The 27,785-nt window shown below is 42.9% G+C and overlaps 1 protein-coding gene across 1 annotated transcript in view; it reads right to left on the reverse strand.

Moving 5' to 3' along the window:
- Nucleotides 1-1,825: 1,825 nt before the first annotated feature.
- Nucleotides 1,826-27,785, reverse strand: part of SLC5A12 (solute carrier family 5 member 12) — a 30,687-nt gene continuing 4,727 nt past the window's right edge. Inside the window, exons 3-16 of the mRNA XM_066633222.1 lie at nucleotides 24,928-24,979; nucleotides 23,766-23,833; nucleotides 21,304-21,458; nucleotides 19,260-19,400; nucleotides 18,037-18,166; nucleotides 17,398-17,486; nucleotides 14,856-14,968; nucleotides 12,010-12,077; nucleotides 10,253-10,339; nucleotides 9,696-9,871; nucleotides 8,538-8,641; nucleotides 6,130-6,261; nucleotides 2,828-2,871; nucleotides 1,826-1,942 (exon numbers count right to left, since the gene is read on the reverse strand). Coding sequence (XP_066489319.1) covers nucleotides 1,826-1,942; nucleotides 2,828-2,871; nucleotides 6,130-6,261; nucleotides 8,538-8,641; nucleotides 9,696-9,871; nucleotides 10,253-10,339; nucleotides 12,010-12,077; nucleotides 14,856-14,968; nucleotides 17,398-17,486; nucleotides 18,037-18,166; nucleotides 19,260-19,400; nucleotides 21,304-21,458; nucleotides 23,766-23,833; nucleotides 24,928-24,979 — 1,476 coding nt within the window. The remainder of the gene's footprint in view (nucleotides 1,943-2,827; nucleotides 2,872-6,129; nucleotides 6,262-8,537; nucleotides 8,642-9,695; nucleotides 9,872-10,252; nucleotides 10,340-12,009; nucleotides 12,078-14,855; nucleotides 14,969-17,397; nucleotides 17,487-18,036; nucleotides 18,167-19,259; nucleotides 19,401-21,303; nucleotides 21,459-23,765; nucleotides 23,834-24,927; nucleotides 24,980-27,785) is intronic.

The raw sequence follows: 27,785 nt of genomic DNA on the forward strand, positions 1-27,785 counted from the left end.
CACACTGAAATCCAGGGTGCTAAAGCAGCAACCGTTTGCAGCATTGGGCCAATACTGCAATCAGAAGCTCTGATCATATGATGGTGATCCTCATGCTGACCTCCAGAATGTCGCAATCATGCTTGTTGTGGGTACATGTGGCACTGCATTGAGTTTTTCCCCCACAGTAAACACACATAAAGAAAGCAGATGCACTTCTTAAGCACCTGCTTACACACACCTAGGCACTGTGGTCTAATCAGGTCTACTAGGCATGTGATGTGTTTATGGGTAGCTGCTTACCTGTTTTTCATGCTTTATGTGTTCGCCATAAAGCGAACACCAGTGTAAAAACAGTGAGCCGTGACTACGTAAAGTGCTTTTCCAGGTGTGCAAAGTCTCACAGCATCAATCAGCTATCAGGGATGAAGATAAGAGTAAGGAAAGGTCATAATGACTCATAAATCACATGTAGCCCAGAAGTACTTTATTTTGCAGTCTATGGAATACAAACACTGGCATCGCTAAGGGGGTGTGGGCCGCACCGGGTGACGTGCCAGGGGAGTGACGCGCCCTGGGGGGGAGGACGTGCTAATTTCACGGCTTTCGGAACTACCCCATCGTGCCATACACTGTTGGATGCGGAATCACCAGTGGAGTACAATGCAAAAGACAGAATTGAAATAGCTCCTTTCCTTCAAAAGTTATGGCCAAAAAACCGGAAAGAAAAATGCATGGAGCCCTATGGAAAGTGAAAGTGAGCCATATTGTGCGTTTAGTCGTGAGTAGGCACACTTGCCATAGTCTGTTGGAAAGGGCAGGCTGAGAGGACTCCAAGAACATCAGAATGGTCCTGATCCAATGAATTCAGCCCCCCAAAACACAAGAAGGTGTTCCCTGCCTCCCTCCCAGCTGCATCTATTGAGCCTGAAACGAAGTCACATGGCAGCGTTTACTCACGAGTAGGCGAACTTGCCTTAGTCCAGACAAGGATGGCTTGAATGGTAAAGGGAAAGTTTTCTATTTTGCACTTGCAAAGCCAGAAGGGTCTTTATATGAATATGCCTGAAATAGGAAGAACTTTAAACTGGGCACTGGGGAGGGCTGGAAATCTCACTGATTCTTTTTTTTTTGGGGGGGGGGGGGGTTATTGCAGGCAGGCTACAGCGTAAGCTCCATTGACCACTATAGGACTTACTTCTGAGTAGACATGCATAGGATTGGGCTCACAGGCTGCAATCCTAACCACACTTTCCTGAGAGTAAGCCCCATTGCCCACAATAGGACTTACTTCAGAGTAGATTCACTTGGTGGAACAGGACTGGCTCCCCCTTATTTAATTATTGCATGGGGTGACACGGAGGCCTCCCGCATCGGGTGACACAAATCCTAGTGAATACAAATCAACTGTTCAGAGGTAAAACTGTGGCAGAATACTGGAATTTGGAAAGGAAGATGCAATCTTTGTGACAGTTTGCATTTTTAAATTCAGTAATCCAACCTTGAATGTGGACAAGTAAGTGGGACTCTTATTTTTGCTTTTGAGCAACAGAAAATACCGATTGCAGACTCCCCTTCACTCTACAACTTTAAATTATGTGAAAATTCACAACAGCTCTTTTCCCCTTAATTTCTCTGACTACATTCATCACCACCAAATCACTGAAAGAATCCTTTCTCTGTTATGAAATGACTTTGGTAAATAAAAATGAATGTTCCTTCTAACTCCCTTTTAAGTTATGAATAAGTATCTTCCGAGCCAATTATGCTGCCAGCAATTGGTTTTTCTGAAGTCTAAAGTGCTATGTAATTCCAGAGGCTAGCAGGATGTCTTTTTCTGTGCATGCTAAAAATCAGATTCTGCTTCTATGCCTGTATTTGTGTAAGATTTCTCATAGGGGTTGTAACCCGGCAAATGGTTCTGCATTTCTGTATTCAGTCCATTTCTGAATGCCTCCGACTTCTTTGCAGGATTGTTCTGTAAATCTTCTTTTGATTCCTCCTGAAATAATATCAAGAAAGAAGAATATTTAGGTAAGAGAAGTTATTTCCATTCCTGCTAGCTTTGATCCCAAATGAGGAAGGACATAAGTATACTCTCCTTCCTCCTCCTCTCTTCCCTTTAACCAGACATCTGACATCCCAGAACCACCAGTCACAAAGGTACCATGGAAAAGATGGCTCAACATTATGAAGAGCAGTTTGTGGTAGTTATCATGCCTTAAAAATGATTAACAGTTTAATAATATGGACATGAAAACATACACAAATGCTTTACAAACAGTTGCATGTCTTCTGTACCACTGTTCTTTGGTCTGTGAGTTGTGACCCCAGTGGGTTGCAAAGCCTCATTTGGGGGGTTGTGGCAACCTTTTTAAGCCTGTGCAGGCGAGGGCTTCGATCCAATTCAGTTATGGTAATGCCTTTTCAAAACTGGGTTCTTGATAAAAACCCTGTAGCGCCTCTTTTCACTATCTTGCACCACAGCTCATAAGGCTGGCCCTGCTTAGACTGCTACCTCACAGGGTTGTTGTGAAGACACAAGAAGTAAGGGGAAATGGGGCAGGTGGGGGCAGGGGTGAGTGAATTGCATCCTGGGAGGAGGTGGGATTGGCGAGGTTCCTCCTTCTTATACTTTATTTACTTATTGAGGTTGTGGCACATAAAAGAATGAAGACACTGATCTAGACATAAAGCAGTTCCAGACTTCCCTGCTGGTGGTTCCAGTTCTTTGGATCTTATTGTTATTTTGCAGCCCTCTAGAACTGGGCACATGGGCCATTGTTTGGTGTGACACTTGAGGCATTTGAGGTAACCCCCTTGTTGAGTCCTTTGGTTGAGTCCTTACAAGGTAACCCCCTTGTAAGTCCTTTGGTTGCTCAGGTTTAGCACCTGATATCTGTATTTTCTGACTCTTTCTGAATCTCAGATAAGTTTGCACTGAACTCCACCTAGTTTCCTCTGTGGTTTGATTGTCATCTGTAGGACAATTTCCTTGAGGGGCCTGAGGTTGCTGCCATTTCATCAGGGTATAGAGTCCTACTTATTGCACCCTTGTCTGTTTTGGGAACTAAGGTATCCCATACATTGGTCACTGTATCCCACAAATATGCCTTCAGTGGTTCTGTTTTCCAAGTTGGACTATTTCTCAGTTGGAATAGAGGCATGAGCTTTGAATCTGATCACTTTAATGTTTGATCTGGATCCATGTCACAGTTGGAATGGAGTGCTATTAATTGCCTTTGATTGCAATCTGTTCTATAAGTAGGTCAATGTTGTTACTGTTTCACTCCAGGACCTGCAAGTCCAGGGTCTAGTAGCATCCATCTGATCATCTCAACAGTTCTTTCTCTCTGCTACTCCATTTTGCTCAGGGATGAACAACACAGTCACCTGAGATTCAATACCTTATTCATTCAAATAGGCTTCTGCTTCCTTCTCAGTTATTTGCCACCATTATCTGCTCAAAGTGTTTGCAGCTTCCTCTAGGACCCATTGCTGACAGCTGCCATGTACTTTTGCAATCTGCTAAGCATATCACTTTTTTTTTTTTTTGTTCCAATGTATCTGGAGTAATCACTGATGAAAGTCAGTGGGCATCTGTTCCCACTTGGGTTGAGAGTTTCTATTGGTACTTATATCATTATGGATGATCTCCAAAGGTCATGTGGTCTTGTCCTGACTGTTCTGTGAAAGAGGTGCATGTGCAGCTTTCATCCATGTGCGACATGCACACTTGATGGTTGTGAGACACAATGACATCTACAGATTTTGAGTCAGATTCCACTTTACATGATCTTTTATAGTCTCAGGATACCTGTATCCTAGGTGACTTTGCCACAGGTGGATGCACTTTTGGGTTGAGCTTGAGAGCCAAGTGTAGCATGTTTAGTGCACACATTTATAGAGACGGTCATCTGAAATTGCACTGGCTCTTTGTCCCCTTCTTTTTAAAAAAAATTTTTTATTTATTTACTACAGTTACGAGGCAAGAAAATGGGTTAAACTTAGGGATGGAGTTCCAAAGGTTACACAGTAGGATATTGGCCATTAGGTCACAAAATGCATTTAAAACAAAATATATGCAACAGGTTAAAAACTAAACATAAACTTATCCATATAAATCATCACTACATATATCGATAAAATACTTAACTCAATCTACTTAATCGATAATATTTATCCAATACTATCCAACCAATCATAAAACGGTTTCCAATATCTTCTTATTTTATCTAAATCTTTATCCTTCATTCCTTCTGCTAAGATTTATGAAATAGCTGAAATGGGTGTATTATCTATTAACTTTTCTCTGTTAAGAATATCTGCAGATTTCCACAGTTGTGCATACAATATTCTTGCCACTGTATTGATCTGTACAATAAGATATTTCTTTTGTAAGTCTTTGATATCTGATACTATATTTAGGAGGAATATTTCCAGTTTGAATGGTATTACAAAGTTATCTCTTGTAACATTTTTTGTATCATTTTCCAATATTTCTTAGCTTTTTCACAGGTCCACCACATATGATAAAGGTTGCCCTCAATCTGCTTACATTTCCAACACTTGTTTGACAAACCTGAATACATTTTTGCTATTTTATCTGGAGTCATCTATAAAACATTTTATATAAGTTCTCTTTAAAATATACTGCTTTTGTTATCTTAATATTTGAATTCCATATTTGATTCCAATCATCCATCGGGATATTATATCCTTGTTGTCCCCTTCTTAATCTTACATTAGGTTCCTTGGAATTGCACTGTGAAGCTGTTGCTAGTGAAGCACTTAACTGATAGAAGACTCCATCTAGACTCCAACACATCTTTCATGAGGACACTGCATATTCCTTTCAGCTGAACTCTGCAATTTAAGGATCCCTAGCCAATGCCCTCTATAGCAATGACCTTTCCATTTGCTAGGAGAATATGACTCTTTAGATTAAGGTCAATCTCTGTGCAAATATCCAGGTTACTGGTCATGTGGCTTATTGGCCTTGAATCAATATCAACCATGTGCTGTGTTGCCTTGAGTGGCTTTCAAGCAACCATCCAACACATCATCCATAGATTGTCTTACAGTTGTCTTAACTTTTTTTCTTGGCATTTTTGGTGCTTGTTTCTTCTGCTCAGCTCCCCAGATCAAGTAAGATGCCCAACTTTCTTGCATCTAAACCCAAATCATAAGAGCATTTCTTGGGAAGCCAAAGCATGGCTGCATTTCTTGTACCCATGCTTTGGGTTCCCTTACCTGCCTTAAGGGTTGTCTCTGATTTTTCGCTGTCTTCACTCCTTCCCTTTGCTAAGACTCATTGTATACAATTTTCATAGCAAGAAAAGTTTGCTGTTAAGGCAGCCTTTATGCACTTCCTGAAGAGCATTTCACACATGTTTTTTCAGTTTTTTCTTTTCTCACATAAAGGAGTTCTTCTAATAGCAAAGCTATAGTTGCTTTAGTCTGCCTGTTTTTCTCTGTCCCATTCTGCAGGGTTATCAGCTGAATCTAACACATCCCAGAGATCTCCTTTGGAAAGCAGCATTCCACTTTAAAATTCCATAGCTGATAATTTTCATTGTTAAGCTTTGCTATGGCAAAGTTAGCCTCTGAAACATGGGCAACCATTTTCCTTCTGTGGATTCTTGCATGCATCCTGTTCCAGTTTGTCTTTGTTCTAGCTCTTTGTTTTGCAGTTTATACTGTGCCTGGGCCCGTAACCTGTTAGCAGAGGAGCAGCGGCACCAAAATGGCGACTACTATATCCTGACATGCCAGGGCAGCCACTGCCAGCTCCTCAGAGAAAGGAAGCAGGCCCCACAATAGGGTTACTCAAGTCTGCACCAGCTAAGCCACTTCCTCCCCCAGCTCCGCCTTTCCCCTGCCCTGGAAGGCCTCCCGACCCAACTCACCTCTCCACTGCTCAGAGCTTGTTCCTTGCTATGGATGGTTTGTGGTGGGCCTCTGGCCAGTGCTGGCTCAGTGCAGACTGATGCACTGACTCAGCGCTGAGTGTTGCAGGCATGGCACATTTGTAACACTCAACACTGGTGGAAGGCTGGTGCTAAGTGTTCAGGATCAGGCCCTAAAGCAGTCCCACACACAGCAAAACTGACTTTTGTTAATAGTTGGACAGCAAGCCAGTGAAGAAACTCACCTGAAGTGCTTTGCTCTCGTGATCCACCCCGCACCACCACAAAGTTTTGCATTTATGAGACCAGAAGCAAAATACGTTGCAGACTGGGCGAATTAACTGTGGTTTCATATTTTTTCCTTTATTGGGACCTAGAGAGGATAAAATGAGGATTAATGATGTGATTCCTGGATAGCTAATCAAACACCTACCAGAAAGCAGCTTTTCTAAAAAATATTTGATTCAAAACTTTGACGCTTCAGAAACATGTTTACAATTGCAAGCTTCAGCAGTCTTAACCCATTATAAAAAGGTTAACCCAAGTAACATACTTCCATGTTGATGGTTTTGATCCCAATAATGCAGCAACATAATCAACAGATCAGACCAATTTTTTTGAGAAATGAAACCCAATATTTAAAACCAATAAGTTCATTGTACCATAATGAAAAGTTTCCAGCATTTGAATCTTGTAGTTTTTAATTTTTTTTTATTCAACCTGGTTGGAGTTAGATACCAATAATGAAACAATTCATATTGAGAAAGTTATTTTTTTCAGAAAAATCACAATTAATTGCCAAGATCTTGCCAATAATTAGCATTACCAATGACCCAATCCTACTGAAGGCCTGCACTGGTGGATCACAAGTTCCACCAGCACAGGCAGCCACAAAAGTGTCATAAAGTGCTTTGTGTAACTGCAGGGAGCTGGCACGCCGGCGAGAACACCAGAGCCTTCATTCATATATTAGGAGAGTGACGGGCTCGCCAGAGCAAGAAGGTCCGGCACGGGACTGAACAAGACAAGGTTTTCTGGGAGGGGGAGGGTGGAACGGGGGAGGATTGGGTCTGGGAGTGGGTAGGATCAGCAAACAGAGGCACATGGAGCATCCAAACCCGCTTCCTGGACTGGGCAGCCCTATACAGGACTTCCTGGATTTGCACCAGTGATATAGAAAAAGAAGAAAATTTCAAAAGAAATCCAAGAAGCCCATACGGATATAAGAGCATAAGGAAAGCCCCACTGGATCAAGCCAAAGGCCCATCTATTCCAGCTTCCTGTATCTCACAGTGGCCCACCAAGTGCTTCAGGAGCACATAAGACAACAATGGGTTGTGGGGCTTTACCCGGGGTAAGGGATCCTTACCCCAAGGTGACCTCCAGTCACCTCCTGAGCTGTATTGGATGCAGCACAGGACATGCAGCCTCATCACAAGCAATGGTTATTCTGTGATAGCTATATATGAAATCACTTCATGCCACTGATCTTGGCTGCAGAACAGAAAGTAAATCAGCTTTAAGGGAAAGACATCTCTGATAGGCATAGCTTCTGGACAATTTGGCATGGAGTCTCTGTCTAGCAGGGGTTGCATTTTTGTACAGGTCAGTTGTTCATTTGCGTCTTTCTCCTATTTCAATCCTGGCTAGGTGATGCACTTTGGGGCTAACTCACCCAGTGTTGAAATATGCCCACCCAGCCCTGCCTTGCTCACTTCAGGTGTGGCTTGTACCACATCATGTAATGGAAGATCAGAACATCATCAGGTGGATGATGTGGTGTTGACAGTGATTCCATGTTTTGACAGCTGTTTGACAGCTCTGGGAAGGGCAGGGCTGGCTCCACAGCTGTAATCAATCAAGGCCAATGGAGACCTGGATGGACACTTGAGCTTCATTTGACCTTGATGGGACTTTGAATGAGCTAACGAGGTAGCTCACAGCTGAGCTGCATTTGGACTTAACAAGGGGCTGCAGGATAAAAGGCAGCTTCGGAAGGTGCAACCTACCTGACCAGAAGTACCTGGCCAGACAGAGCTACCTGACCCAGACCTATGAGAGAAGGGGACTGCCCGGACCCTGCTGGAGGAGACACTCTGCTGGAGGACTTTGCTACAGAGGAAAGGACTCTGCTGCAGTGGACTGCTACAGGAAGGACTGGACTGTGCTTTGGAGACTGGATTGGACTTTAACTGGAGGCTTTGGACCTTTACCGACTGAGTTAAGTGGAGTTTTGGGGAGGGAAAGCCTCTGGACAAGTGGAATTGCAGGGAAGTGTTCGTAGCAACAAAGTTGGTTAATTGCTATAGGTAAGGAGTTCTATGTTCATTCCTTTGCACACCACAGCTGTTGTTTCTAGAGATAAGGACGTGTTAATTAGCCAAAAAGCAGGTGAAGGGAGTTGGAATATTTGGACGGGACACATCAATGACAGCCAGTTACCCAGGTGACTCCTATACTGTTTGAGACTATATCAGTATACAGTCTGATATCTGATTCAGGCACTCATTCAGCATTTTATCTATAGAGTCTCAATAGATCACTTAAATTAGTAAACCTGCTTGTTTCAAAGAGTCACCAAGGCCACTTTTTGTGAGAAAACTCTTCTGTAAAACAAACTAGAAATGCAGTCATTAAAGAAGAACCAACCTGTTATAAAGCTGACCAAAAGCCCTGCAAGAACGCATCCAAGACAACCGACAGCACTGAAGTAAAGGTATGACAAAGAGTACCAGGTAGCTGCCAAGTAAGGCCTAAGATGGTAAAAAAAAAAAAAGAGGCAGAAGATCCATGACTGCTTCTGATTCCTATATAACCTCTTTGAACAAAAATTTGTCCATTTATTTGTGCTTGGACTGCATCTCTCCCCTTTGACAGTGACGGCAGAATTGTCAACTGCCTTGTGCAGTGGAGGAGGAAAAGGAAGTGAAACCAGCAAGGCAATGAGCGGCCACTGCTAGCTCCACCTACTGGCGCTTCTTAAACTTAGAGTTTCAGAAGAAGAGTATTGCCCTCCCTCCTCACAGTGGTCACAGAATCACCAACAGCCCTGAGAGGAGGAGGATATCAGAAGCCATCAAATCATACCCCCCTACCACACCTTTTCCTGTTGTGATGATTTCCCATTATTTGGTTTTACTTAAGCCATTGTGGGAGTCTTGTCAGTTGAACAGTAGGGTACAAAGGCTATAAGCAGAGGTGTGACTTTTCGCCGATAATGAAATAAAAACACACAACACTGCTTTTTGTACTTCTCATATTTGTAAAAACAAACCCAAAATACCTCAAAATCTGCAAAAAAAAAAAAAAATTAAAGCATTTTCTCACACCTCTACATATTGGTCACTATAGGCTGGTTGGGCTGGATGGGGAGGGGTACATGGGTAATAACTGTGGCTGCATCTGCTGATACTTTGTCACCTACCTAGTACACTTTCAAAGCAATTCTAATTTATAATAATAGTTTATAAAAATACACCCTTGGGAGAGAAAAAAAAACACAACACTGCTTTCTGGACTCTTCTGCCTTGGGAAGAACAAAATCGGTAAGAAAATAAAAACTTTTAAGCACTCCTCTAGGAATATGTAAGTAAGTGAATAAATAAAGACTATCAGTTCAATAAACAAATAGATAAATATCCAATTTACTTTGTTGATTGTCTTTGGTGTATTGCAGAACACCATGCATCACCTTATCAGAAACCATAAGACTGAGACAAACCACTAGTGCTACTAGCTTATAATGATAATAAAAAATATCTATGCTGAAATGTCACAGAATATAAAGGGGAATAGAGAGAACTGTACCTGGCAGGAGGTAAAGTAGGAATCACTGTAGCTATGGTCTCTGAACTATTGGTAATACAACCAGCTGTTGAGAGATGCAATGGAAGGGACTTGGATGGCGGAGCAGGATACACAAAAGCTCCGATACCAACCCAAAATGACAGAGCGATTCCTGTAAGGAGACCTCCCAAAGCACCCTGAAATCAAAGAGAATGTTAGCACTGGTGACTTCTGAGGACTATGCTGCAAGTCACATCATAAGTCTTCAAAACGTTAGATCTGCCGGGAAAGGGTTGCTCACTTTTAGGAAAAAAATTTCAGTGACATCTCTGTGATGCTTACGACATCTGCTCCAGCATTTAACCACATAGAGTCAGTCCATGTCAAGGTATGAGTAGATTGGACTAATGATCTGTTAAGTATGCTCTTATAGAGCAACTAAATAATGGTCTGATTATCATGTGCTGCTACCCAGTAGTACATTGAAAATGCAACATTTGCTCTGATTCAGAGTAATTTTGAGAACAAATGTCATAAATGAATTATGCAGTTCTGAAAATATGGTAACAATGATTTACCTTCCAGTTGGTCCAAGGAAAAACAATTCCCAATGTAAATAATCCCAGCATAGGTCCTCCACACATTCCATGAATACTAAGTGAAGCCTGTTATGATAAAGCATGGGAGATACTTTAGAAAGCTGGTCATTCATTGTCAATTGAATGTCTCCATATTTGTTTTCATTGCATTGAACTCAGAAGTCCCATTGTGTTCAATAGAGCTGACTCCCAGGGAAGAATGTACAGGATTGCAGCCCTCGTGGCTATTTAAGGGCCCGATTCTATCCAACTTTCCAGCACTGATGCAGCTGCAGTGAAGCTCCAAGGTAAGAGAACAAATGTTCGCTTTCCTCCAGGAGGCCTCCATGACTGCCCCCCCACCACATGCTATTGGCACAGCTATGTCAGTGCTGGAAAGTTGGTTAGGATTTGGGCTGGGCAGCCCAACCCTAAGCTACGCACGGGGCTGCCATGGCACCAAAATTGGTTGCCATAAGAACATAAGAACAGCCCCACTGGATAGGGCCATAAGGCCATCTAGTCCAGCTTCCTGTATCTCACAGCGGCCCACCAAATGCCCCTGGGAGCACACCAGATTACAAGAGACCTGCATCCTGGCGCCCTCCCTTGCATCTGGCATTCTGACATAGCCCATTTCTAAAATCAGGAGACTGTACATGCACATCATGGCTTGTAACCCATAATGGATTTTTCCTCCAGAAACTTGTCCAATCCCCTTTTAAAGGCATTCAGGCCAGATGCCGTCACCACATCCTGAGGCAAGGAGTTCCACAGACCAACTACACACTGAGTAAAGGAATATTTTCTTTTGTCTGTCCTAACCCTCACAACACTCAATTTTAGTGGCTGTCCCCTGGTTCTAGTGTTATGTGAGAGTGTAAAGAGCATCTCTCTATCCACTTTATCCTTCCCATGCATAATTTTGTATGTCTCAATCACGTCTCCCCTCAGGCATCTCTTTTCTAGGCTGGAGAGATCCTTCTGGAGCTCCTCACAATCACTTCTGGTCTTCACCACTCAGAAAAGTTTGGTGCCATCTGCAAACCTAGCCACCTCACTGCTCAACCCTGTTTTCAGGTCATTTATGAAGAGGTTGAAGAGCACTGGTCCCAGGACAGATCTTTGGGGCACACTGCTTTTCACCTCTCTCCATTGTGAAAATTGCCTATTGACACCCACTCTCTGTTTCCCGTTTCCTGTTGTTTCTCTGTTGCCAAAGTATCCTAAGTGCACCAGCCTCCAGCAGCTCCTCGGGAGAAGGGGACAATCATCCTCTTCCCCCAGTAAGGAAAGTAGCCCTGCAATGGGGCTACTTGATTCTGCGGCAGCCCTTGGGCTGCTGCAGAATCAAAAGTCTCCATGTCGGGCCGCAGGGCACAACACGGAGCACAGAATCCGGTGGAGCTGAGCCTGGAGCTGGACCCTGTTCCCTCACAGTGACATGTTTTACCAAATGGATTCTGAGTAATATCTGCCTATAAAGTGCCCTACTGTATAATTTCTCATCAAATAATGTTATAATATTAATCATCAAAAAGAAAAAAATGAGAGCAGAAAATATAACAGAAGATGCCTCCTTTTGCAGCCATCCCCACGGTTGGTGAAGCTCCATATGAGCAAGAGTTTCCTGTTCTCATACACTGCCAAAAAACTTCTGGATTGTGCAAGGTACTTCCCACAACATGTGCGTTCTCATGGAAGAGCATAAACTTCCTATTTACGCAGAATTACGCCAGATCACATGTATATCTTACCTGTACAACGGCACCCATGAGCGATGCTGCCACAGCCATTGAAGTACAAAGCACTCCAAATACTATGCCTGAAAAAGAGTTCAAAATTAGCAACGCTAAAGGCCCGATCCTATCCAACTTTCCAGCGTTGATTCAGCTGTGCCAGTGAGGCATGTGCTGCATCCTGCGGTAGTGGGGGCAGTCATGGAGATCTCTTCAAGTTAAGGAAACAATTGTTCCTTTAACTCAGGGCTGCACTGCAGCTGTCAGTGCAGGAAAGTTGGAAAGGCCCCTTACCACTACAAACATCCCAAATTATCCCTTTGATGTCCTTAAAACTGAAAGATAAGAATTATGCTGAATTTAATTACATAAACTGATTCATGTACATATCCTTCCTTCTGACCTTCCTTCCTCTCAAAAAAGGTAGCTTGGTTTCCTTAGCCTGCTCCCTTCCAGGCTACATCCTTATTGCATGCCTGGGCTTGCTTCACAGCCCTTTTTTCTGTCTTTGAGACTGCTAAGGCAGTGGTACTCAAACTTTTCTGGCCAGTGGCTCCCTTGACCCCCGTGGCTGTTGGCCATGACTCCCCATTATGTTCCTGAGGGCTGGAAGTGACATCATTAAACAGGAAGTGGCCATTCAGAGCGTGATACCATAGTCTTGCAAGACTGAAGGTTGCCAATACAATGGCCAGAAATATGAACTATTTTAAATATATTAAATATAATATTATATTATATTTTATTATTATTAACAGTATTTATATACCGCTTTTTAGATAGCGCTTAAATACTGCTAATATTATCATATTAAATATTAAATATATATTAACTATATTAATATTAATTATATTAATCATATCATTAATTAAATGCAGATCTTCAAAATATATTATTAATACACAGCAATATACATGCTTTATAAATGATCAGCTGCTGATCACTGTTGGAGACAGGATGCTGGAGTAGGTAGATTTTGTCTGGTCCAGGAGGACTCATTTTTTTAAACTTTGTAAGCATACCAATAGAATTGTTTTATCAAATGAACTTTGTGAACAACCAGTCTGACCAACATTACACACACACACACACACATACCCCTGTGGACCCCAATCCAACTAGTCATTTCTCCCATTCACCTTGGATAGGATTGAACCCTTTATTAATTTAATGAAATTAAACTTTTCCTGCAGCTGGAAAACAAAAATAGACCATGAAAATATATCAGAGCTGATAAGGGTTTGGTTAGGAAGCTGATTTGTCTCCTATACTAGGAGATGCACAGCTCAAGCCTATGCATGTCTACTCAGAAGTAAGTCCCATTAGAGTCAATGGGGCTTACTCCCAGGAAAGTGTGGATAGGATTGGGCTGGCAATCACTTCATCAATGACTGATAAGTATTCCCTTCAAATAGCAAGATTCATCACTTTTAAAATACAGCCTTTCCTCTTCAGCCAAACAACAGGATTAATAAATCACTTTCAAAACAGTACCCTTTTTCTGCTCCTGGCCAAATAAAGTGTGTGCTTCTCTCCCCCCCCCCCCTTTGCCAACTGCATGGAAGCAACTTTAAGACCCCCTGGTGACTGGTAAAATAGGAAGCGTTTTATTTGGGGAGGGGAAGGAATGCGGAAGGTTTGGAGATCGAAAGGAGGGAGTGGAAGAGGGAGGGGGCTGAAAAGAGAGATTTCACTTTGATGAAAAGCAATCCCAGGCTGGGAACTAGGAACCAACCAGACAAGGATCAGTGAGGGTTAAGGACTGCAAGCTGATCAAGCTCGGTACTTGCCAGATGAGGGTTGGAAACAACATGCAGAGAACACAGAAGGCAGCAGCCTCGAGTGGAGGGAGAAGAGGGCGGGGCGGCAGCAGCCACTCTCGCAGCCGAGCAACTCCCGTTTCTTATGCTTTAAAAAAAAGCGCAGAAGGGCTCGTATTCCGCCCAGGGGTGTGACTGTATCGCTGCGAGAGGACATCCCACGCCTTCCCTGTGAGTTCCTGGCACTGCCCTAAACTGTGCGGCTCACGCTGCACAGTTTATATAACACTGGCCTAAGGAAATTTGCTCCCTTGACCCTGCAACTCAACATTCTCAAGCCTCACAGACAGGGCCACTGAGAGGAGTTTTATCAGGGGATACAAAGTTTATTTTGGGCCCCTTTCCAAAGGGGGAGGGTCAAACAGAGTGAGGGAGGGTGGTGGCTGGAGAGCAGAATGGGGTGGGGGACAAAACAGGATGGGGGGAGGGTGGAGACAGCTGGATAAATCTTTGGAGCCCAGCTCTGCCCACCCAGGTGGCATTGGCAGCTAGATACAGTAATATGGAAAACCAGACACACTCCTAAGTCTCTCTAAAGTCTTTTAAAGATAGAAAATCATGCAGAAAATGAGCATCATCCTATTTGGGCTCAGAATAGAATGGAAAGTGTCCTGTTTGCACCAAAACGTGTTTCTGCAGCAGCTGTCGCCCCTCAGCTGTGTCCCTGAGCTCCTCTACACTCCTTTATGGTAAGCAGATCCACAAGTTACTGTAGCAGGCCAGTATCCTTCCCAGATCTGACACTGTGTTAAGGAGTGTCATATATGCATTCCTTGGCCCAGCATATATGGCTTGCCAGTAGCTGCAGCTGCATGCCCGTGGTAGTGTCCCCAGCATCCTGTGTGGGCAACAGATCTGAGTAGATAGGAAAATGTAAGATTCCAGGAAATTTCTGGGTCCCTCCTTTGGCTCCTGGGCCCCCCTTTTGACCCTGGACTCGGGTAAAATTACCCCCTTTACCCCCCTCTTCTAGGCCCTGCTCACAGAAACACAGTAACAGATTTGTGGTCTTACAATTGAGCAAAATCCATCCACAGTACCTACATAAGCCTTTGCTGATCCATGTGCTCGTACGTTCGGACAGTTTCGGAAAGCAGTACTTGACAAAATCTTCATACGTCACCGTTGCCAGAGCGTTTATACTTGCAGCCACAGTGCTGCAAAGGAAAACATGCACAATGTAAGCATTTCTTCCTTGCCCCAGTCATGACTGGTCCCAAAATGGAGTGCACTGATACAAAGAACAACTGGCTCCATTTTTAGCAGCCGGGAGTGCTGCAAGTGAGTTGTGTGTGGGTGCATAGTGAGACTGGCAAATCCAAAACCTATATTTGTGCACTTATTTTTATTTATGTAAAATATTTACATCTCTCTTCCCCCCCCTTTTTTATTACAGAGATAGTTACAAAACATTCTGTAAATTATAGACCTGGATCCAGAGTTGCATGAAAGAGCCAGGGTGGTGTAGTGGTTTGGGAGGTGGACAGACCTGGAAGATTCAGGTTCAAATCCCCCCTTAGCCATGAAACTTCCTGGATGACCTTGGGCCAGTCACTTTCTCTTAGCCTCACCTACCTCACAGGGTTGTTGTGAGGACAAAAGGAGGGGAGCAGCTGTGTACACTGTCCTGAGCTCTTTGGAGGAAGGGTAGTATAAAAATGTGAAAAATAAATAATAGGAATTATCTCATACAGTGGGGCTATCCCACCCCATCCTCACTCCTGCAATCCCCTTTGCCTACCAAAAAAAACCCCAAAAACACTCCCATAGGTTTTTTGACCTTCCAGGATATCATGGGATGTCATATCAAGAATTGCAGTAGGAGGAGGAATTGGTGGCAATTGTGCAAGGGTACCTCACGTGAGAAGAAGGTAGCCCTACCTGATTTCTCTCTCCTAAGCAGGTTGCTATATTATATTCCACGCTATTTCAGAGGATCTCCTGACCCTCAGAATGGTCTTTTCATATGGCACAGGGAGTTCTAGTGGGTGTGAGAAAGCCCTGCTATAGAAACTACTTTCTGTTCATGATGCCACTCTGGATCAAAGCCATAGAGAACAATGTTCAAAATTCAGTAAGGGGCTAGTTCAGTGATTTTCAAACTGGGTTGTTGCGACGCCCCAGCCTGAAGGCCCTGGCCTCTGCCCCCTTAAGGGGCAGGGAGGAGGCAAGGAGATTGTAGGGAATGGGATGAACTCACCAGCCTTGCAGCAGCCATCCTGCTGAGTGCCTGCAGGGCTTCCCAGGTTTCTAAAAGCCTGTTTTGCAGAAGTGGAGTGCGATCGCTCCACTTTTACTTTCGATGACCTGGGGAGCCCTGCAGATGCTTGCACAGGGCTCCCAGCACTCCAGGATGGCTATTGCAGGGACTGGTGAGTCCATCCCAGTCCCTGCAGCCCCATTAGTGACGTGATGCCCCCACCCCACCAAGACTTATTGTGGTTCAAACTCTCCCTGAGAGTTTGAAAACCGCTGGGCTAGTTGGACATGTCTCTAAGCACACAATAAGCCTGGTGGGTGGTTTGTCATTTTTTTTCTAAATAGTGGCTAGAGCAGTGTTTTTCAAACTGTGGGTTGAGACCCACTAGGTAGGTTGCAAACCAAGTTTAAGTGGGTCCCCATTCATTTCAATGCAAATTTTATTTTTAATTTATGAGACTTGATGCTCCCATGGTATGTGACTGCATTTGGGAAAATGTTACATATCTGTACTTTAATAGGCTACTATGTATATGCTTTTAACCATGATAGTCAATGGGGCTTACTCACAGGTAATTGTGGATAGAATTGCAGTCTTTGGGCTGTTTGGGGAATTATTTTTAAACAGATCACCAACTGCTTGGGAGCATTAGGAGAGTTCTCTATCTGAAAAATATTTTTAAACTTATACTTATTGTAAACTTTTAATTAATTGCTTGATTTGATTTTGTCATAAAGGTGATAAAAATTTCCTGCTTGATGATGTCACATCTGAACATGACATCACTTCTAATGGGTTCAATACTTTGTGATTCTAAAAAGTGGGTCCCGGTGCTAAAAAGTTTGAGAAGTCCTGGGATACAGTGTAGAATCATTAAGGGGGAGATGTAAGGGTTTTCCCTAAACAGTTTCCCTAAACAGTTTCACTGCCATTGTGTCCTCCTCATCTGCATGCTATTTTAAACAGAAAAAAAAAAATCTTCCACTGATATTGATTAGGTTTTCATTTGCCTGAGTGATACAATACCTTCCAACAAAGCTGATGGGAGTGAGAAGAAGAGGCTTCTCAAGACACATTTTCCTATTATTGTGAATTAGCATGTTATTTTCTTCCATACTGTGGTTTTCTAATAGGTTTAGAAAGGGTTGGAACATCTGTCTACCAGAGTTCTTTACAGCCTCTGTGCCTTACTCATTGTACACAGACAAGACAAAGCTCTGCAGCATTTCACTGCAGAACCAAAGTAGAGAGGAATGATGCAGCATTTTCAGTTGTGGTGCTCTGAGCAACACTTAGTTCTCCTGCGATGCTCTCTTTTGATTTGCCTCCATGAAAACCAGCATAGCAGATTAGACGTGACTAGAACCAACCCAGTTATGTACAGACCTGAGTGTTCCACTGAATGCACATGCAACAAATAATCCCGGAAGTCCAGGAACTGAAGAAAAGATTATCATAACAAAATACGGCATCAGCTGTGGGGGGAAAAGGAATGAAAGGTCAGGATAGTAACCTCAAAACATAGTTCCACGGTGAGCACTTCAGTGTGCATTTCAGGGTAAACAGTTGAATTATGCAAATGAAAGAATACATGCCTGATTCACTCTCCCTTCCTCACACTATGAAATGTATGTGGGAAATGTCCAAAGAACATCTTGTCAATCACTATCCCTGGGTCCTTGTCTCTGGATTACTTAAGGTCTGACTGACTTGGAGTTGACCAAGGTTAGACAATGGGAATTACCGAAGAAAGTGATGACTTGATTTCTTCACCTCTCATTCTTACCAACTGAACACCCAACTTTACCCTGATACAGATAATAAACTCCATATTGATGTGGGAATATTTTGATTACCATCCTGTACCACTGGAAATCCAGGATTCTACATATGCATTTCAGAAATCTCATGCACACAGACTTATTCCCACCACCACCTCTAGTTTATTAATGAAACTATGTTGTGTTGATGGTCCAGACAATAAATCAATAACTTCCTCTTTATATGTCTGATTGGTTTCCATACCTGATCAGGTGCTGAAATAAAGCCAGCAGTCCATGGGTCGCAGCTCCTAAAATGGGTATACATCACCAAACCACAAAAGACTGCACATACAAGGATGACCCAAAGTCCCACTAAATTAAGATAAAGTGCACTAGAGAAGAAAAAAAGAATCCAATTTGAGTAATCCAATACAACAGTCATTCTCATTTGCTGCTTGTGTTTCAGTACGTGTCCAAAAAGTTATTGGTGACCTTTCGCCAAGATTGGCTCCACACTTTTTTCTGCCATTGTATTGATTGTAAATGGGTGTCACCCTGTAAACATATAAAGTTTATATGCTTGAACACCTTTACATAGGTGTTGGGGTGGGAGCCAAAGACAATTCAGGGTTCCTCAACATATACAGGCGCTTGTTAGGATGTAGGACTATTGATCAAACTGGATTTTCTGCATGAAGCACCTGTGTAAAACCTATGAAAATAAACTTGTTGCTGACACATAAAACATAGTATTTAAAGAAAAAAAAAGTATTTTGATTACACAAATCAAAGCACCCAATCCTGTCCACACAGTACGCTGGCATTGTTTGTGGGATGGGGCAGATTGGGCTGCGAATGAGCAGATCTCGGTGGCACTGGTGCATGTCAAATTATATATCCTCCTCCTGGCACAGATAAAGCCCCAGAAGGTTCCTCAAGGCTATGTCAGCAAAAGAGCTGGCATAGCTCTGAAGAGTCTTATGGGGACCATGGAGCAGCAGAAGAGGTTAGTACAAGTTTCATTCCTTACCTCTTCCTGGTCTCCAGCCGGTCTGCAAGATGCAGCAACTGCTGCATCAGCAACCCTGAGTGCTAATGGCTGGCCCATGATAGGATCAGGCCATAAATCTATGAATTCTAATAGAGAACTATAGCCAGTCTCTAACAATGAGCTATCTCTGCAGTCTTCAATTTGACTCTGGATAATACGGTTGATGTACATGTGATACATAATAAAATGACATGAGGTTCATAATCCCTGGTCTGCTTTTGAACTTGGCTTCTCTGTCTTGCATTTGCTATAAGGATGATCAAAATTCTTTCTTTTATGGGTAGTTCCAAACACTGAATATTCTTTCTGGGATTGTTTGCAGTTACTAACATTAATACAGGTACAGTGGATACAGGAAAAAATGAGATAGATTTTTCAAAAACTTGTCCATTTAGTTATGTCCCAGTATAAGGCAATATTTGATGACTACTTACAGCTTGGCATGTTTCTCTGATTTGCAGGAGATGCATCTTTGAATTGTAGACTGGTTAACTCCATATATTCCTAGCCATGTAAATGTTCCTCCTACTGCAATTGTCCAAAATGTATGACGTCTCAGGGGATCAACATCAAAGCTACACAAATGAGGTACTTGGATTAGCTCCTATATATTTATTCTTAAACATAGGTAGGCTACAATTATGTACACAGTCCAGCAGCTAAAATCCCATTTACTTCAACAGAGTTTAAGCCTCGTCACATGCAGGACTAAAATCTTAGGATGCAAATAGGGCTACCCAATTCACAGATCCAGTCTTCCCTGTATTCTGGAAAAAATGGAATGAATTCACCATTTGGTCTTTGCATTATTTATATACTATTTTTCATAGAAATATAGCACACTGAACCCCCATTGAACCCAATGAGACTTAATTTTGAATAGCCTTGCATAGGATTGTGCTGTAAGTTACTTTTATGTTAACTTTATTCGTTAACATAATAAAGTTATGTTTACTTTATTTAGTTAACATGTGTTAACTAATAAAGTTAACATAAAGGTCCTGCACAATCCTGTGTGTGGCTACTCAAAATTAAGTCCCATTGGGTTCAGTGGGGCTTACTCCCAAGAAAGTGTGTATAGGATTACAGCCATAATATAAAGGCTACAATCCTGAGCATACTTACTCAGGATCAAGCCACATTAAACACAGTGAGACTTACTTTGAGTAAAAAGGCAGCCTAAGAAAACAAGAGTGAAATAGACAAGCATGTACTAACATACATACAATATCCAAATGTATGCAGATTAAATGCTATTGAACTTACTGGGATTTATGTCCCGTGCATAGGACTGGGTTTCATAAGTTTCAACAGCATGAACTCTGTTAACATAATGGGAACCCTACTGGGTCAAAGGTTTCTCTAGTCCAGCATTCTGTTTCAAACCCTTTCTTCTTTTTACCTTTGTTATTCTTTCCAGACCACACCTGACTCCTCTTGCAACAATTCCTCTGCTTGGCTCTGAAAAGGGCCACATGCATACCTCCTCCTTCTTCACTTTTGGCAGTTTTCTGACCTTCTTAAAGTTCTGCTTTATATGCATAAGCCACTAACTCCCTCAGTTTCCCTCAGCCTACTGACACTTCTACACAGTCATCTGTTTTTAGTATCCGTATCCCAACAGTTTCTAGTTTTGAAAAATCCTTTTTCCTTCTCCATTTTATTATTTTTTCCACAAACATTTGTGTGACTCTACTTCAAAGCTTGGCATATTACTAAAAACTATTGTTAAAGCTTAGTGCTAATTTGGAGTAACTGGAAGCATTTTTTCTCCCTTTATCACTGCCTTTGTTTAATGTTTCATTTCTCCTGACTTAAGTTTCTACAACCTTCCCAACATTTATTTATTATTTGCATTTATACCTCGTGTTTTACCTCTCGCAGTTCCAAGTCTGCAGGTTTGAAAAACTGCTGCTTACCTACCGTGGACATGATCTATTATTTTCTAACTACCAGTGCCTTATTTCCCTTTAGATACACAGTACTTTCACCTTCTTTCTGATTATACCTTGTGTCCATTCCCTGTGTTTTTGTTTTATTGTTGCTGCTGTTGTGCTCTGTGGCCAATTGCCTGCCCTACATTACTGAGCTATGTTGTCACCCCTCAGCCTCAATTATTGGTCTGGGGTTCAATCTGTAAACCTCCTTCACCTTCATACCCCAACATGAAGGATTACCTTCATACAAGACAGAAGTGGTTTGGAATGTAAATGGACCACAATTTATTTAAATTAATACATATAACTTGCAGCAGATCCTCTCCTAATACCACACCCCCTTTATGTGGGGGCTTCTTTCTTGGAGGAAACAGCCACCTTCCCCATTCAAGCATTCTCACCCTGACTGTGGTTCAACCTCTTCCTCTCAAAAGGATGAGATAAAATGCTTTTTGTCACAGAGTTTTGTCTCATCCTGAAATGTGAAGGCACTTCCTGTTTCACAAACTTTGGTCTTGGCACAAGGTACCAGTCTGCTTACTCAAAGACAGTGAGGCGTGATCCATTCTTGGCATTCTCCCAAATGTTTGCAGGCCCCCCATTCTGAAGACTTCCTTGGATCAAAACTGTTAAGAACCCAATCAGCATGACAACCAGCTGGAAGGCATCAGTCCAGACAACAGCTTTTAATCCTCCCTAAGACAAAAGAAGGGAGAAGGGATGTATTTGCCTTCATTTTGAGCATGTTCAAGTAGACACCACAAGAAGAAGGTTTAAAGCTTAAAACTGTAGGAAGGTCCTATTTTCTTGGGTATTAGTTATGTCAGGGGTGTCCAGACTTTTTGGCAGGAGGGCCACATCATCTCTCTGACACTGTGACAGGGGCCAGGAAAAATAATTAATTTAAATTTCAAAGTTGAATAAATTTACATAAATGAATACATTAGAGATGGAACTTATATGAATGAATGAAAGTCTTGCAATAGCTCATGGCCTATAAAAGGCCTTGCACAAAGCAAGGCCAGCCTTTCCTTTGCTACCACTGCTGCATCACAGATGTGAAACAGCAAGCAGTGGAGGTAGCCCTCATCCCGCAGTTCACGCGAGAGGTCAAACAGTTGCCGTCTCACACTGAGAGCAGTTGCATCAGGCCAGCGTGGGCTCCAGCAAGTCTCCGGAGGGCCAGAGGCTCATTGGAGACTGGGAGCTCCCCGAGGGCCAGCTTGGGAGTCCTCGAGGGCCGCAAGTGGCCCCGGGGCCAGGGTTTGGGCACCCCTGAATTATGTGAAGGAAGGAAGGGGTGGGGGAAACTGTGCTGCTGCATGTTCATGAGTTTGATTTTTGTTGCAAAAGGTATAGTTTCAAAGCCCTGAAAATGTTCATGAATTAGGGCTGGCCTTAGGAACTGTGGGGCCCAACACAAAATATTTTTGTTGGGGGCCCCCCATAGCCTTACCAGGATGACTGGCAGCTGCAAGACACCCTGCAGCAACATGATTGCCAACTGCTTCCAAGTAGGCCAGTTTCAAGCCAGTTGGACCCAGTAGTGGGAGGAAGAGAGGGCAGTCCAGCAATAATGCTTCGCTCACTATGCTGTCCTCATGATGCCTTGGTATGGAAAATTCTATGCCAGAGAGCTATGGAGCAAAGTGCTGACTGTGGCTGCAGACACTCTGCTCACTGCCCCAGTGCAGGGCCCCTCCAAGCGCAGGGCCCAATTTCGCCAAATTGCCCTAAGGCCAGCCCTGTCATGAACCATTCCTATCTTCTATTCTTCTGTGCATGTTCTCAGGCCAGTTCATGGCTATTGCTATCCCAGTCTATTGCTGTTTCAGGGTGGGGGAACAAACAGCCATCCAGACAGAAGCCTCCTGACTTGCTATGCTGCTTAGGCCATTACTGTGCCCATCAGAACCACACGGCAGGACTTTCAATCCAGTAGTACTCATGCAGGATTAGTTGGGGGCAGTGCATTTCATGTGCATGTCGATGGGGACATGAATTTCAATGGCCATCTGAAAATTCATTCTCATCCACATACTATTTTGCTAGTCCAAGAAATGCAACCAGGCAGTATCATGGAAAGGAAATATAGCCTGCCGGAGTAAACTTGCCTGCATTTTGTTACTCAAAAATGTTACCAGTAAGGCTAACACGTAGATAAATAAACTAATCCGTACAAAATTTGATTGCTCTGCTTTAGATTACGGGAAGAGGCATGTCATTCAAGATAGCCAGTTATTTCCTAATCAGAGATTTGAAGACGAATTGCCGTTATTTCTTGCTTATCTGAGGAACTTTGGCCTTGGCCTTACACTTTCTCAGGAATCCTTTGAAAACAAATGATGGAATGAGAAAATAAAGTTGTTTTACTGCACAGAAAAGTACAGAACTGCCACATGACTCTGAATCCTTATGTTTACTAATATAAAAGTTAATGGCGATCAACACTGTGGGGTCCTGGGTTGTGGGGGACCCTCCCAGTTTTGTGAGGTAGCAGTGGGGCATTGGAGATTCCATCTCCAGGAGCAATGACCCAGCCACCGGGGCCTCAGCAAGGAGTGTGGGGGGAGGGGGTTGTGTCACCCTTTCCTTCTCCCCATCTGCTGGGGCTTCTGGGGCTTCAGCAAGTCCTGGCTTGCAGGCAGGCCAACTTCTGCTCCTGCTGGCGGCCTAACCCAGACTGCCATCTTGCCTGGCCTGGTGAGGCTTTATGCTGGTGACCGGCCCCTCCAGACCCTTCCCCTTCCTCCATGGGAGAGCTAAAAGGCTTGTGCTCTTCCCTCCTGCTCCCTTTCCTGGCTCTCCTGGCCAGTATTCCTCCCACAGCTGGCCTCGGGGCTTACCTCCTCCTTGCCTTGAGCCCCCCTTTCACCCTGCAAGCAGCCTGTTCCCCCCCCCCCCAGGTAAGTCAGGGAGACCCTGACAGACACTTTCAAGCACTTTTGGAGTAAAACTATTTATTTGCATAGTCTATCTGTTTGCCAAGTAGGAAGTACATACCAGGGTGCAGTAGAAGGTACAAACAATCCCTGTTGCAAATACTGAGCCCCAGAGATCAAACCCAGTCACTGCAAAGCCAAAGGAAATCACATTAGGTATAGTTCATTGAAAGGAATCACAATATCTAAGATGGATGGTTTCCAGCAAGACATCCATGACTTTTTCCTTTTCACTGCTGACTGGTTATTTTTCCATACGTCCTTGCAAATTATTATTAATTACTCAGTGAGATTTTTTTTTGTATTTTTCTGAACTCAAGACACCTTCCCCAGATGATATCACCAGTTGTTTTTGAATGCCCCCACCAGTTTCACAAGAGGATTGCCAGAAAGCACAGGGTAGAAGATGGTATTCAAGACACTTGTGCAGATCCCCCTTTGGCAGATCTATTTATATGGTTCTTCCATGTGGATCCTAGATGAATACATACAGCTTAAAGTTCTATGTTGATTTTTCTCCCCATATTCAGAAATTCAAAAGGATGACACTTAGAAGTAACTATCCAATCTCTTGGGTAAGAGCTACATTTTGCTTTTTGATACGTGGTTGATATACACACCATTTTTAATACACGTGCATACATGTTTATATAATTATTACATTCACAGCACAATCCTATACTTATTCTACTCCAGCGTAGCTGTTGCTGTACCGGCTTAGAGCTTCACAAATGTGCTACTCTAGTGCAGGCAGAAAGTGCCTGCCAGCACTGCAACTGAAACCCCAAGTTGTCATGCAGGCAGACAACTGAAACAGCAACTGAAGACCATTTTGCTTCAAAGGTCATTCTGCTTTACAGGCCATTGAAATCTCATATTTGGTCTGTTCACATGACAGATGACATTAAAATAGAAGAGTGGAAGAATGAAACCTGTCAAAGTACACATCATGGTCTTGGATCATTACCCCAAACTGTATAGTCCGCCAAATCCTTGAGAAACTGTTGAGCACACATAATCTCTGGTTACTTTTTAGCTGAAGGAAAACGGGGCAAATAAATAATCCTGCAAAGCGATAGGAAGGTGGACGACTGCCAAATGGGCAGGTAACAGGAGATCACAAAATCTTTTTCCAAAGTGTTCGGGTTTTATGTTTCTCCTTTACTTCTTGTATTGTGACAAAAATAATTGGCAAAGCTGGGTGTCTTGGCCTCCGAACTCACCTTGATTGAGGGCCAGAGCAGGAGCGTAGACTACCACTCCAGTGTAAAGAATCTGTGAAAAAGCAGAAAGAATTTAAAAGGAACAGGCCTGAAAAATCTACTAAATAGATTCAAACTACAGGACTGTCCAAAGAAAAGACAAAATAAAAGGAGATGGAAAAGAAATAAAAGGACGTTTATATTCTGGGATTCCACAAAGAAATTACACATCCTATTCTCCTGGCATTCTCCCACAAGGACCAGGTAGGCCCTACACAAATGAGAACATGTATTCATGCATGCACACCCACTCTTTCTTATCAGGTTTCCTCATTCTGGTGTAACAGCCCATCTCACCGTGTCCCAACATCTTCAGCATTACAGTATCTTTTTTTCTGTCACAGACCCAGGAACCATTGTACTTGGGTAATGAAGTAACTGAATCTGAGGAGAATATGGATTCGGTGGAGGGAATTACCTCCACACAGATCCTAGGACTCACCTATTTAGGAACTTCCAAGGCAAGGGGAACCCCTTGAATTGGGCTCAGCTTCCCATGGCTAGAGGACACAGTTCTACCTTCTTCCAATTCTGAAGTCTAATCTAAGGAATATGCAGGCAGACAACAGTTCAACCCCTTCCGCCCCGAACCACTAGAATCAAAAGCTGCAGAATAAGGTGAGGACTCTTCAAACAGCAGCCTTCTCAGGGGGAAGGAAAGAGCTAGCCGCTTTGCATTCCTCAGCAGGTTCTTAAACCTTCTGTCTGCTTTACACTGCTGCTAAGGTAGAACAACATTGCCTTGCTTGCTGTATCTGGCCTAGCCTTGGAACCATCCATGGTCCTGACCTCCTCTGTGTTCTGTTTCCCTTGTAAACTGTTGGACACTTAGCACCTGGGACTATGCTGGTGCCATGAACTGGACTCCCTGGATTATGGTACCTCACTGTGGTACCATAAACTGGATAGTTTTTTATTATGGCCAGACTACCAGCAACCTAAACTTTCTTCCCACTGGGCAAATGGTCACTATTCTTGCAATGAAGCATTATATTCTGTTTTCCACGACATTTTAAAGGATTGACAGGAATCTGTGAGAGTCCATTTGAATTGCTTAACAATCAGTCTTCTAATTTGGGCTATATTCTGATCATTAAATTAGCATAATGCAACTCTCTCCACTTTCTTAAACTTTGTGTAATGGGCAAACCATTGCCCAAAATTGTACAAGCACTCTAATTTTAAGAATACAAAATCCTTATTCCATGGACTTTTCCACAGACTCACCTAAAAGTTAGCAAGGTGAGTAATTTCTAGCAAAAATGCTAATCTGTGCTGATGCTGCCACTGAACATATGGAATGAATTTGGTGGATGGAGTACTTTAGGGCAGAGGTTCTCAAATTTTCTAGTGTTACAGCTCCCTTCTTCCATGCTGCCCTCTTCCTGGGCACCACTATCTTGGATCAAGCGAGATCTTGCACTATTCTTGGGAGATTCACGAGAATAGCATGCAATCTTGTGTGATCCAAGATGGCAGCACCTGGGAAGAGAACACTGGGGACATCCTGTGACTCTCCTGTGTACCCTGCAGCTCCCTTTGGAGCTGTGCCTCATAGTTTGGGAGTCACTGCTTTAGGGGGGAAAATAGTTCCCTGCCTATGCATATATCCCAGGTCCTCTACAGAAAAAAGCCAGTTAACTTTATGCTGAGGCAACAGAGAGTCCCCATTCTCTCCAGGCAGTTTATGACCAAGATGATTTTTCTTTTATTCTTTCTAGTAGATCTTCTTGCCATTGACAAGGAAGAGCATCAGAAGTTCCCAGGCAATTCAAAGAGACGAGAAGGATGTTCCCTTAATAGCACATGATGTGCAAATAATTTCAGGGGCTATACTGAGACAAGTGGCAATACTTCTTCTCAGAATAAATCTTTTAAAAAATAAAATTCTTGTCGTATGCCTGGCACTGAAGTGAATGAACCATTATCTGCATTAGCGATAAGTGAAACCAGCGCTTTCACTACATTGTTAAAGAGGAAAAGGAGGATTTCTGAGGAAATGTGTGAATTCAGAAAGGTCCACTACCTTTTGGGGAAAATTGAGCTGAACTATTAAATATCTACATTTCAAGCAAAAATGTGCATATATGTGCAGAATTCCATAGCAACCATTAAGCAAGGAAAGTCTGGACTTATACTATAGTCAACTAGAACATTTTGAAAATCTGAAATAAGTTGGAAATAAATGAACTGCTTGTATTTTCATTGCAGTAAATAAAACACTGAGATGCCACAATCCTATGAAGCTCAAGTACTATATGTAAAATGCAGTGAGGGAGGAATCAAAGGGATTTGTTTCCAGGTAATGGCCCCGATTCCTGAATGTGAAAGAGCTTACCATCCTCTTCTGAGAGAGGGAAACATTCCATGCACATATTTTGTGTTGCATGTGTCCAGTGTTTCCTAGAAGAGAATGGGGAAGTCCTTTGCAGAGAAGCTCCTCACAGACAAGTAGTGGCGTATCTAGGAAGTGGCAAGTGGGAACATCTGCCCTGGGTGCCACTTGAAGGGGGGGTGCCAGGTGCAGATTTACCCATATTCTACCAATAGTGCATTTCCATATCACAGTTAATGGTGCATTTTTGCACCAGTTTCAGGGGACATCCAAAAAGAGGTTAATGCCTGCAGAAAAAATTCAAGGCATTTCCATATACCTGAAACAGAAGTGTTGCAAATGCACAGTGGTAGAAGGAAAGGGAATCATTTTTTTTACAGGACTGTTCAGGGTGCTGACAAATAGATCTGTTTGGACAGAGGCGCAATTTCAGTGTTTGTTGTGGGCACTATTTTCTCAAGATACACCACTGTCGACAGGAGAG

This window comes from Tiliqua scincoides, chromosome 1, assembly GCF_035046505.1.
Source record: "Tiliqua scincoides isolate rTilSci1 chromosome 1, rTilSci1.hap2, whole genome shotgun sequence".
Classification (NCBI taxonomy): Eukaryota; Metazoa; Chordata; class Lepidosauria; order Squamata; family Scincidae; genus Tiliqua; species Tiliqua scincoides.